This window comes from Sturnira hondurensis, unplaced genomic scaffold (genome assembly GCF_014824575.4).
Source record: "Sturnira hondurensis isolate 20B ecotype Veracruz unplaced genomic scaffold, ASM1482457v3 Scaffold0006496, whole genome shotgun sequence".
Lineage (NCBI taxonomy): Eukaryota > Metazoa > Chordata > Mammalia > Chiroptera > Phyllostomidae > Sturnira > Sturnira hondurensis.
Window position 1 is genome coordinate 17,155,209 of NW_028079127.1, and position 12,407 is coordinate 17,167,615.

Genomic DNA, 12,407 nt, shown 5'->3' on the forward strand with positions numbered 1-12,407 from the left:
AGTCCCTGACACCACGAGAGTCTGTTGTTTCGCCAGGTTTTTCTTCCCAAGCCTCTGGCTTTACGGTTTATGACCTGGGAGGTTAAGTCCATGGCCACAGATGGTGTTTCAGACGCATGACTGGAAGCTGGGTGCAGTTTTGGACCGTCAGCTAACCTTCTGTGACCTGTCCCACGGGACCCTCCGCACCCTGGCCTCACAGACCCCCACGGGGCCCCGGGGCAGAGGGTCGGGAGAGCACAGGCTGACCTCGAAAGTGCTCACATCGCCTGTTGCTGGACACACCCATGATCCTCCTCCACCACTCAGCTTCCTTCAGCAACTGTGAGGGCTGAGCCACCCTGGACACAGGGCAGACTGGACAGGAGGGAACCTGGCAGTTTCTGAGGCCGTGGTCGTTGGCCCCCGACTCAGCTGGTTGAAGAGCCAGAGACACCCCGCTCGTGGGCAACGCAAGGCTGGAGCCGGCAGGCTTATCCGGGAGACCCCGTCTTTTTAAAAAAGTGTGCAGGGTGCCTTGGGGATCCCCCAAGGGCTGGGGGCCTTTCTGCACCCTTCCACGGCCGTCATAAACGAAACCACCCAGAGGAGCGATCGCCATGTTCACTCCCGTTTTCTAACTTCACCCGATTGTTGACTCCAAACAGCTGCCGCGAGTCCCCCCTCCAAGCTCCATCCCTGGGTGTGTGTCTGACCTCGGGCCCCGCGTCCCCTGGCCCCACGGCGGGACTGGTGGCTCGACCACAGTGCAGCTGGCTTTGGAGGGTGTCTGGGGTCACCAGTAGTGAGCACAGATGCGTCGCGCCGCACATGCCGTGGAGGGGCTGTGTGTGTGACTGCTCGGTAACACTCAGCCCTGCAGAGTGGCTGAAAGGACAGCGACCCCCACGTGACCCCAGAGGATAGGGCGGCGTTGCGGCAGAGTGATCGGTAGTTTAAGTGTCCCTGACGCTGAGACCCTCGGTTTCCCGGAGCGGCGCTGAAGGTGAAGTCCACAGCTGCGTTCCCTTCCCTCTCTGCTGTGCTCCCAGTAAGGAGGGTCGCCGTGGGGTTTCGGGCTGCCCCTTGGGGACAGGCGAAGTGTGGCCCCTGTGCAGTGGGACCAGAGGGAGGACCAGGGTCCTGACGGCTGGAACACTTNGTGTGTGACTGCTCGGTAACACTCAGCCCTGCAGAGTGGCTGAAAGGACAGCGACCCCCATGTGACCCCAGAGGATAGGGCGGCGTTGCGGCAGAGTGATCGGTAGTCTAAGTGTCCCTGACGCTGAGACCCTCGCTTTCCCGGAGTGGCGCTGAAGGTGAAGTCCACAGCTGCGTTCCCTTCCCTCTCTGCTGTGCTCCCAGTAAGGAGGGTCGCCGTGGGGTTTCGGGCTGCCCCTTGGGGACAGGCGAAGTGTGGCCCCTGTGCAGTGGGACCAGAGGGAGGACCAGGGTCCTGACGGCTGGAACACTTCAGCCGGGGACGAAGAAGAAGTCATGCCGAGGACGCCTACGGAGACGAGCTCAGTGCCCGTGGCCAGTTCTGCCCAGATGGTGGTGACCCTGTGGCTACTTTGGCCCCTGGGAACAGAGCCTGCAGCAAGCTGTGACCAGGGGGACTGTTTCCCCAGCGCCCCCGTGCCTGTCCACAGCGGGGCTTCTCAAACGTGTGCTTTCCGGGCCAAGTTTCCCCCTTAAAGGGTATTAAATATTCCAATGAACTTTCACCCCAGCGGCCTGTGCCTCCCAGTGCTTTCCACGTTAGCAATTAGAGACGAGAAGTTTAGTACTTTTTAAATTTCGAAATTACCATAATAAAACCGGTACATGTGAACATAACTTCATAGTCTTAAGAAAACTGTATTTTTCCAAAGAAATCACATTCGATGAGAAGAGGGACATTGTTTATGTCTTTGAGACTCTTCCAAAGTCTGACCTGGGGAGGACGTGGATTCTGGCATGCACCTCCACGCTCAGTCCGGCCCGACGTGTTGAGGCCGGCGTGCGTGGGGCGGCTCTGGCCTCCCACGGACGTGTGGCCGGAACAAAGTATCACTCAGGCCCCTGCGGGAGACTCGGGGGCCGTGGCTGTCCTTAGGCGCTGCTCCGAGAGCCTTGGGTCCAGAGACTGTGCCCGTCGCACTGGATGGGAGGGGTGGGCACATTTTGACAGCCGTGGGCGGAGTTTGGAGGTCGGTGTGGAGCAGGCCGGTGCGCCAGGCCTGGCCGAGCCCCTCTCTGGACCCAGGTCTCTGGGCCGATTCCGTTTGCCACGCAGGTCGTTAGGATGTTGAGAAACCACACACACAGAGTGATGCCAATGAGGTCGCCCGCGAGTCCACAGGGGCTGCGGGGGACGGCGTTTTGCTCAGGACGTGGGTGGGAGAAGGAGAAGGGGTGGGTTTAACCCAGTCAGACGGACTGAGAGTGACACTGCACAGTGACTGGGTTGAGGGCTGAAGAGGAAAGTGAAGAGGTTAATACGCCAGACCGGAGCAACAGCTTGGTTTACTCGGGTGGACGTGGGTTTAAGGAACCAGCCTTGAGGAAGCCTTTTCTCATGAGCATACTTCTGGTTTCCCGTTCTTTTTATCCCATCCATCATTCCCAAAGGCCTGGATGGACGCGGGTACGTGAGGGAAGAGAAATGTGTTTTCTTACGGAAACGGGTTCAACAAGAGTTCAACGGAACTGTGCAAGCGAGGGCACAGCCCTGCCGTTTGTGTGAAATGCGGCATGCACTCACGAGGGTTGCAGTGGGCGGATCAGGGAGGGCTTCATGGGGGAGGAGTTTCTGCCGAGTGAAAACTGGTGAAGAGATGAAGGGGAGGGGAACATTCCAGAAAGACACGACATGTGTGAAGGAGGGAAGAGGCAGTGACTGGCTTCTTGGGTGTGAGGACAAAAGACCCTAGTTGGCGCGGGCCAAGGGTTTACCGGACGTCCTGGTAGAGACACAAGAGGATCGGGTGGCGTCAGGTGGCGGACTGCATGAGGTATCAGCCTGAAACATGAAATGACGGCGATGGTCTCTTATGGAGCATTTACAGCCGGCTCAGCACATTCCCAAATCCTGTGCGTTCTCTCTCACTCCGCTTCCTTCCTGCTTTGGGGTCCATTTCTTTCATTCACAGGTTCCTGTTGACAGAAGTGGACCTGCCTTGGGTTGGCCCCCCCGGCCTGTGCCTTCCCACGGTTTCATCTTTATACTTCATGCGGCAACCACAGTCTTTCCCTGGGGTGTTTGGCCCGGGGGCACCTCCCCTTCCCCCTCCGGAAGCAGAGATGCAGAGGAAGTTTGCCAAGAGGGGAAGAGGCCTTAGAAGAGTCCAGGCCGGGGCACAGACCCCATTCGGTCCAGCGGCCCCTCGTCCCGGGGGAAGCTGAGCCTGCGGTCTCCCGCCTCCGGCCCAAAGTCCGTCCTGCAGCGCCACCCCACCGGGTGTCCCAGCTGCGTCGTTTTCACAGTGCTGTGTTGTTTAATCATCAAGTTGATTTTTTATGTGAAATACTCAGTATTTAAAACAAAGCCAGGCTGCTTTCGTGGAAGGAGCAGGAAGCCTCAAAGCTTCAGAGAACGATGTCGGAACCTTTCCTGGGATGCGGCTGCCGCAGTGCGCAGAGGAGGTGACGCCTGAAGTCGGCAGGCGTGGCGGGGGATGGAGATCAAACGTGGAGCCTGGCCCAGAGCGCCTGTGAGCCCTGCGTGGAGAGTTGGTCGCTCCTTTGAGTGGCTCCTGCCAGGGGGGAGTCAGACTGTGGCAATGCCCAGCCTGGCTGTGTACAGGGAAGTTGGCAGGCAGAGAACAGTTCAGGGAGGGGTGTGAAGGACATCTCGGTGACTCTGAGACAGAAGTAAAGATTGGGGAGCACCTACGTGACAGCTGGGAAACTGAAGCCACGTAATTACCTCCAGACTCACGAAACCGCTGCCCAGAAACTTGTCAAGCGAAGTTAGCCAAACCCCAAGTTCCCCAGAGCCGAGGCTTCTCCTTTCCGGGCGCTTGAGTTGCCGGCGTCTCCCTGCCTGGCCACGGCCACCGTGGTCACACTGCGTCAGTGCTCCCTCCGGTCCTGTCCTCTCGCGTTGCTTATTTCTGTTTCTGAGTTCTCAGGCCCGTGACGGGTCGTTCCTATCAGAGATTTCTGTTTGGGGAGGCTCGGGGAGCCGGAGACTCTGCGAAGGGTCTGGCGCCGAGTTCCGGTCACGTCCGCCTTCGGTTGAAGTCGCTACTGGGTACAACTGCAGTGGCAGCAGGCACACACGCCTCGATCTGCGTCATTTCCGGGCAGCTGATCAAGGTGGAAGTGAAGAGACCGTTCATCTGTCCGAGAGCCTCACGGCTTCACAGGGTCAAGCTCAATGCAGCCACTCACCTCGTCGTTGTAGCTTGAGAACAAAGCTGAAAACCCTTCGGAGGAGGGGTTCTCCAGCTTCAAGCCCTGAAAGAACAGGAATAGCCCCAACGGATGGCTCTGCTCTAACTCTGTTTAGTAGGCGGGAGCTAATATATTGCCCCAAAGGTTAGTGTTTAGACCTAACCTTTCTGAAATAAAGGTGCTGAACCAACCAATCCAGGCCTTCCCTGGAGATTTTATCTAGCCATGGAGTCGCAAAATATAGCCTAGGCATTGAGTGATGAACACCAGAGACCCACAGGCATCATGAAAAAAGGAAACAGTGTTTCCTGTCAGACACCGCAGTGCTGCTTTGGTTACCCAGGGGCTTCGGCCGTGGTGACCCAAGGAGAGGTGGGAGCTGTTTCCGCCAGGTGCGGAATCTGACCTCAGCACCGGAAGCTTGTCCACGTGGCTGTGACCCAGCCCTCCAAGCGGGCAGCATGCCCAGTGCGGGCTGAGGCCCCCTGGGGCTGCGCTGCTGCTTCAGGAGAAAGGCCATCTTCTCCTCTGCCACTCCCATAACCACGGTCTCCTTCCCAACCCCCAGGCCACAGGCAGGCAGTCCCTGCAGACGGAGGACGTCTTTATTGCTGCAAGTTGGGCTGCTGTGATTAATTTCACTTTACAAACAAAGGGAGCACTGGGCGGCGTCCGTGACTCCCCCTTGGCCAGTGCAGAGGGGGGCCATTGAGCTTCCTGTCCAGCACCCCGGCCCGTGGGACCTGCGGGAAGCGGCAGGGCGAGCCCTCCGAGGGGTTGCACTGGCCGGCACTCGGGAGGGAGTGTCCTTCCAGGCCCAGTCCGGCCCTCCCTTCCCTGCCTGTGTCCCGTCGCAGGTCGCAAGGCTTGCACCCAAGCTCTGCAGTTTGGGAAGCATGAACACCCCCAGGTGGCCCCAGACGTCCCCGACGGGGACCCCTCCGCCTCTGCACGTGGCTCTGATGTTCTCCTCAGGAACTTCAACTGGACACTGCCTCCTACGTCCCATCCGCCCTTCCCTGTCTCCTTCCCTCCCTCTCGTTGAAGAGTTTGCCTGAATTAATATCCCACAGAGTATCCTGGGGATATTCTCGCTTGCCCGGTACTCCCGGGCTCCGTGCAGGGCGCACCCTCAGCACGCGGGACACGGCATCAGGCACAGGGCAGCCACGCACCCGGCCCTCCCAGCGGGGCCCGCAAGGCCACGTCTCTGTGAGTCTCCCCGGCGTTTCCAGCAGAGGACCCAGAACCCTGGTCACCGGCAGCCCCCGCGAGGGAGGTGGCGACGCCCGTGCGCATTCGGTCAAGGCTTGTTGATGTGACTTCTTCCGAAAGTCAGCCCCCGGCCTCCGCGCCTGTGCAGCGAAGCTTCCCCGAGCAGCGGCTTCATGGCAGTGCGTTCTGTCCTTCAGAAAACAGGGAGTTGCTTCTAGAGAAAGGAAGAAGCTTCTGCTGGTTGAGAGATCTGCGGTGTGGTTTTCTGTGTGGCTGACAAAGGAAGACAGTTCGGCCTCGGCCCTGGCCGTGTCGTTTTCCGTCAAATTGTGGAGCGTTTGGAGGAGCCCTGCCCAGTGGAGACGGGCCGAGTTCGGGAGGGAGCTTGTGTTAAAGACATTGAGTAGCGTCTCTAATTAAACACTGGTGTCAGCCGTGCCTCTCGGGTGCGCCTTGGTAGGCACCGCCCCGCAGAGTCCCAGAGTGATGGGAAGGCCCCCCTGCGTGTGGAGTCTGGGGTGGAGGTCTTCTCCATCAACGCTCCGCCGGCATCGTGGGCGATGGCGTGAGCCGTGCTCTGGGCAGAAGGCGGGATCTTCATGAAGACGTTTTCTGGAACGTGGCATGAACACCTCACCTGCACTGAGAAGAGGAAAGGAAGCCTGCCTTCGGGGGCAGCGGGAGCAATCGGGCGCACTTTCTGGGGTGCAGGGCTGTGTGGGGGGCAGGCGGCTAGACTTCGCGGTAACTGTGGGCGGGGCTTGGCTTGCTGCAAAGGTCGTGGTAGGAATCGGGACTCCTGCGGAGACTGGGGGCTCTGGGGCCACACCCTGGCGGGCAACATTCTGTCACTGTGGAGAGGTTGATAATGAAGGGTCCTGTTGGTGAGGGTCCCGTGGGAGGGAGGAGTCACAGAGCGGGATGTGTGACGTGTGCGGGAGGCTTGGGAGACAGAGACGGGCACGGCTGCTGTGATGCCGGCCGACAGCCCAGCGGCTTAAGACCTCGATTCCTCCCTCATCGGTTGGGAGCTGCACTGCTCCTCAAGGTCATTCAAGGTCGCAGGCTGGCAGGTCTGCATTTCCGTCCTGCAGAGCTGCCATCTCTGAGCTGTTTGCGTTGCTGCCTTGGAACCTGGCAGGGGTGTGTAGCTGGGGAAAGGTGAGTCCAGCCGCCAGCGGTGGGGCAGTTCTCCCACACAGGGAGGGGGAAGAAAGGACGGCCGCTGGGGGGAGAGACGGGCAGTTTTGCCAGGCGGCTAACCTGAGCTTTCTCCCTCCTGCCTCTGTCGGTGAGCAGACCGGCTGCAGGGCCTCCGGGGGGCGCTCGGAGGAACACGGGCGGGCCTTCCCGAAGCTCCGGCTGAGCCTCCACGCACCCTTGCAGCCCGCATGGCATCTGGAGAAGCAGTTTTGTTAGAAGCCAGCTTTCCATGTGCGAGAAGTCCCTTGTTGCAGAAATAGATGGAACAGACCCTAAACGAGCATCTTTTCTTTGCTTTCTGACTGCTATAGCTCAGCCTAATTGGATTCAAAAAATAAGCGATGTCCACGTGGCCATTGAAGAAAACGTCTTCTGGGAATGCAAGGCGAGCGGCAGGCCCAGGCCCACGTACAGGTGGCTGAAAAATGGCGACCCTCTGTTCACTCGGGTAAGCAACGGGCGTCTTGGCGAGGACTGCCGCGTCTAATGTGGCCTCGTTGCTATGGAAACGGGAAAATGGCGAGATATTGCTAAAATAACGGGCAGCCTGATGCCATTCGAAGTGAACACGCTTGATAGACGGGGCCCGAGAGCCTAGCTCATCGGCGTCTCTGCCAGATCCCGGGTTTCCCGCATCAGCTTCTCCGGCTTCACAGAGGGGGGTTGTGGGGACGGCCCGGGACGCGTGCTTGCACTGAGGTAAAGATCTGTGTGCTCGGGGACGAGAGTAAGCGAGACTTCCAGAAGTCCGCTATCCCTGGGGCGTGTGGCCTTGTTCCTCCTCACGGGGAGGCATCTGGACCACACGGCACAGTTCATGGCCACCAGGCAGGCACCCCCTCAGCCGGCAGCACCCACGGATGACAGACTAACCCAAGACGAGAGTCTCTGGTGCCACACACATGGAACACAGCCTGACAGTGGCGATGGGCGTGGAGGCCCCGCCCGGAGGCCTGGGGGCAGGCAGGGGTGGCTGGGAGCTTGGCGGTGAACGTTGCTCTCGAGAAACAGGACACAACAATAATTTCAGAGCTCAGGCGCGGGGTGCACAGCCCGCCCCACATCTGCTGCTGCCCGGCTCGCATGGTTTCCTCTAGCTGCAAAGGAGTCTGGGAAACGCAGGGTGTGCCCAGAAAGAGGGGCGGACGGCCCAGGGCCACGTTCCCCTGCCCTACCCCTGGGACAGGAACTGCAACAGTCCCCACGTCCCGGCAGGTCGAGGCCCAGAGAGGCTGTGACAGCCACATGTGATGACCGGGGAAAGACAAACACTTAAACATAAATCTTTCTGAGAACGAGCCTGCAAACCAGGATCCCAAACCATATGCAAAATTTATGTTGCAGAGAGATAACGAATGTAAAGAACAGTCTAACAAAGAGAGAGAAATGTCGGTTTGCAGTGCTCCGAGAGATAAATGAAGAAACCATGTCCATAAAAATAAACAAGATATTTTGAAAAGATAAGCAGATAAATCTTTTAAAAGACCAAGTAGAATCTTAGAAACATCTCACCAGGAAATAAAAATTCTGCCAAGACTGTTTATTTTGTGAGGAGAAATGATGGGTTATAATGATGATCACCGAGGGTTTGGGGGCACGCTTCTCAAACAGTCTGGACAGACGCGGTCGGCCCTACCCTCCAGACGCCCCATCACGTCGCCCCTTCACGGGAGGCTGGGGGGTACGTGCCATCTCTCCCCTCCACAGACGAGGAAACCCGTTGTCTGTAAGGGGGGCAGGGGGTAACTGAATGGTTCACCAGAGCGCCCATCTTTGTCGGGGACGGAGCCGAGATCCAAATGTTCAGTGTCCCCTGGGCTCGGAGCGGCCCGAGTTTGCCTGAAGATGTCTCTCAGAACGAGTTGGGGAAAGCGTTCCAAGGAGAAGGGCCAGGGGGGAAGAGCTGTGGCCTTAAGAGAAGAAAAGCAGTAGGTGCTTCTTGAAAAGCACTCCCCGCCTTTGGGTTTCCTGAAAACAGACCGTGAGGCACGGGGTGCGAGCAGATGGCCCACCAGGCTGCTCTGGGAGCCTGCCAAGCCCAGGAAGGTTACAGAGCCCGTGGTTGCAGTACAGGCCTCCAGGGGGCGCCCTGGAGCAGATGGGCAAGGAGGCTCCGCCTTGTTGTCCCCACCTTGACTGGTCCTTGGATTTGGGAAGTTCCCCCAGCCAAGGGCAGCTTCCAGAGAGAGCTGGGGCTGGGAGAAGGGCGCTCTGGTGCTGAAAGGGGCCCCTGGAAGCTACACCCCAGGGTGCGCTGAGAGAAGTGCCTTGATGTGGTCCAGGAACGTCCGCCCTGGGAAGCAGAGCCTGCGAAGGAGCTTGGAATGGAGCCAGGGAGGATGGGGGCCTCTGGGCAAGGAACCATTGCGTCTACTTTAATTTTTCTTATTGTGTGTTCCTGCCGCACTCAAACATCAGCTGAAATTTGGCCTTTTCCTCAGACCCCAGGGAGAGCCAATGCCCCGGACACAGGACCCCAGGGCAGGGCCTGCGGTGGCTCTGGCAGGGAGGTCATCAGCCAGGGTGACAGACAGGCCCTGGAGGCCGCAGACCGGCCCATTGGGCCCAGCCCACACCCAGCACCGTCCCCAGCCGGCACACCACTCTTAGTTCTAGGGGCCAGACTGCCGGTTCCTCCCTTCGTTAGACGTGAGGGACACGGGGCATGGATTTGACCAGAGCCCCATGGGTGTCTGCCCAGCTCAGCATCACCCCAAGGCAAACCGCGCCAGGGCGCCCTTGTGCACGCCACTTTCTCAGTGGCGGGTCTCAGGGTACGGGGGGAGGTTGTCTTAGTGCTCAGGAATGTGGGTGATGAGAGCTCCGTGTCCTCAGGGTCCTGTGCCGGTCACTGACTCCTCCTTCGGCCATCGCCACACAAGGCCCTCAGCCACAGGGAAAGGGGACAGTGAGTCCCTCACGCCTGCTTGGTTTTACTAAACTGAACCCACAGCAGAGATTTCTCCACCTCTTCCACGGCGATTACCGTCTGACCCAACCCACCTCCCCAGGGCTCCCTGCTCATCTCCAGGGTGTTTTAAACACAATGAACAGTCCTTTTGGCTGCATCCCCACCTCCCACCCACCCCCAGGCAGCAAGGAGCCTTCAAGTAAAAAAGCATCTGAAATGTTAAGTTCGTCTGTTCCACAGAGATATTAATCTGAATGCTTTCACTGTTAAATCAATGAGAACTCAGGAGAGTCCTACAATTTAAATTCCATTTTCCAATTGATGTATGGGTGGTTCCACGCAACATCTGACCTGCCACAAATTGAGTTGGCAGATAAATAGATCACGTCATGAAAATTGCTTGTATGAGGGGCTGTTTTCTTCCTGTTAAGGCCCTTTGCTGAAACATGTAGTGGAATTGCCTGCGGTTGCAGGCAGAGTCTCAGGGGCAGAGGGTCACTGCTTTGTGTCCCGCTCTCCCTCCACAGGACAGAATCCGCATCGAGCAGGGGACGCTCAACCTCACGGCGGCGAGCCTGTCGGACGCCGGCATGTACCAGTGCGTGGCGGAGAACAGGCACGGGGCCATCTTCTCCAGCGCGGAGCTCGGCGTCGTAGGTGAGTCTCCATGCTGCAAAAAGAGGTAGAAACTCCGGAAGTCACGAGTGTAACCGGGCTTCGCCGACCAAAAACACCGAGTACAAGCAGAGCGGTAGAGATGTCTTTGGGCAGAAGGTGCTGCTGCAGAGACGAGGGATGCGTCCCACAGACCCTCCCTGAGTCCGCCCCCGCTGACCCTGACCTCGGACACACGTCCCTGGGCTCCCCCATCAGTCTCTCCTCCACCCGAGCCAAGTGTCCGAGCCACTTCAGGCCATCGGCCACCCTCTGATCTGGAGTGAAGCCCAGCCTGCGAGGAGGCAGCGCGGGCGAGGCCTGGCCGGGTCTGTTGGGGGAGCTAGCTGGCGGGGCGCGGTCCCCCACATCTGGAGTTCCGGGCTCTGCTCTGGTGGGCTGCCCCGCCCGCTGCCCCTCTGCCTTGCTGCCCCGTCTGCTCTGCAGGTCAGAGCCACCCCTCCCTGCCCCACGGCCCCCGCACATGCCGTTCCTTCCACCTGAAACACCTTTCCTGGCCCCTGATTCCATTCGCTCCATCCCGGTCCCCCCTCCCCACTCTCCAGAAGTCACCCTGGCCCACCACCCCTTCCTCCCACGGTCTGGTGCGCGGCCTTCTAACTGTCCCCAGACGGGCTCAGGCGCTGCCGCCCACCGGTCTGGGTGTTGCCGCTGCCTCGGCTTCCCCATGACTTGGGGCCGCGCCTGGTTCCGCTCGGCATTCAGTGCTCAGGACCAAAGAGGACAGTGACGACACCTGGAGGGGCCGCCCAGTAGACGCTGTGTGACCGTGGGGGTGGAGGGTGTGTTGAGCGGTGAAGGGCTGAGAAGAGACTGCTTCCAAAAGTGAGCGGAGGACGTAAGGACAGGCACGGTGGGAAGCGTGAGCTGCCAGCCCTCCCGTACCCGAGCACCGTTCTTCCCAGCGAGGCCGGGGCGGAAGGTTGTGACTGAGAGGAGAGCGGCCGTGAAGGGAGCCGACTCCTGGACCCCGACGGCTGCTCAGTTTCGTGCTCAGTTTCGGGGTCCCGGCCTGTCTTCCTGGAAGCGCTTCTCGATGCTTTGGGTGCCTGGTGTGCGGCTCTTACACATGTGTGTGTATGTGCTCCTAGTTATATGTGCCCCCACCCCCGGCGGCCAGGGTCGCAGGTCCGGGCGCTGGGAATTCTTGCTCCCTCACTGGCGTTCGGAGGGTTGCTTGGAACCTTCTCCCATGGGAACTGACTCCAAGTGGATTCCTGACGGGAGGTCATGCCTAGCCTCCCACTCAGCCAGCAGGAGCCACCTCGGAGAGAGACGTGGCGGCGAGGTGCATTCCCCACCCTGGTCTCGGCTTCAGTGTGGGGGGGGGGGGGACAGACACAGACATGTCAGATGACCAGCTTCCGGGACTGCAGTGGAGGGAGCGGACTCGGGGCCCCGGCTGGTGTGCTGGGCCTCGGGCAGCCGTTTGTCTGCCTGGACGGGAAGGAGCCCTGGAGCGTCCAGGCCCCCGTGAAAGGGCCCGAACAGTGGCTGAAAGTCCTGAAACATCCGCTCGTAGAGAACCCAGAGAGTTCTTCACAAACTTTGGTTGGAGCATGTAAAGCATGTGCACAGAGCTGACATTTGAAAGAGGAAGGTGGAAAAATTCATTAAGGACCAACTTTAGAGAATCTTGAATGAGAAAGCTTAGTGGTCCCCTGTTTAATATCCCGTTTTCTCTTCAGAAACTCTCCCTAGCACACTCCAGGGTGGGGAGGGGCGGTCCGGGGTTGAGTGAATGAACCCTGCGGCCCGACCCTGGGACGAGGAGGAAGACGCCCACTCAGAACTGCACACCAGTCACCGCGGCAGCTTGGGCGCACCATGGCGTGACTGCACTTCTCGCAGAACCTCGGCCACCGGACTCTCTTGGCTTAAGTAGCTGATCGGCGTTACCCGTCCTGGAACCAGGGTGAGGTCGAATTGAGCAAAGAACCATGAGGAGAACAAGACACTCCTGTGTGGGGAAGGAAAGCCCGTGTGGGTTCAGCGGCGGACCACACGTCAGGCCCCTCCGCTGGCACTGAGACCCCTTCCTCGG

General features: G+C 59.3%; 1 protein-coding gene across 4 annotated transcripts in view; it reads left to right on the plus strand.

Annotated features, from left to right (window-relative positions):
- The window catches only part of LOC118989399 (contactin-4), a 398,190-nt gene that overhangs the window by 306,150 nt on the left and 79,633 nt on the right, over positions 1–12,407 (plus strand). For all 4 annotated transcript variants that reach the window (XM_037049533.1, XM_037049532.1, XM_037049534.1 and 1 more), the window contains 2 exons: positions 7,089–7,225; positions 10,216–10,345. In XM_037049533.1, coding sequence (XP_036905428.1) covers positions 7,089–7,225; positions 10,216–10,345 — 267 coding nt within the window. The remainder of the gene's footprint in view (positions 1–7,088; positions 7,226–10,215; positions 10,346–12,407) is intronic.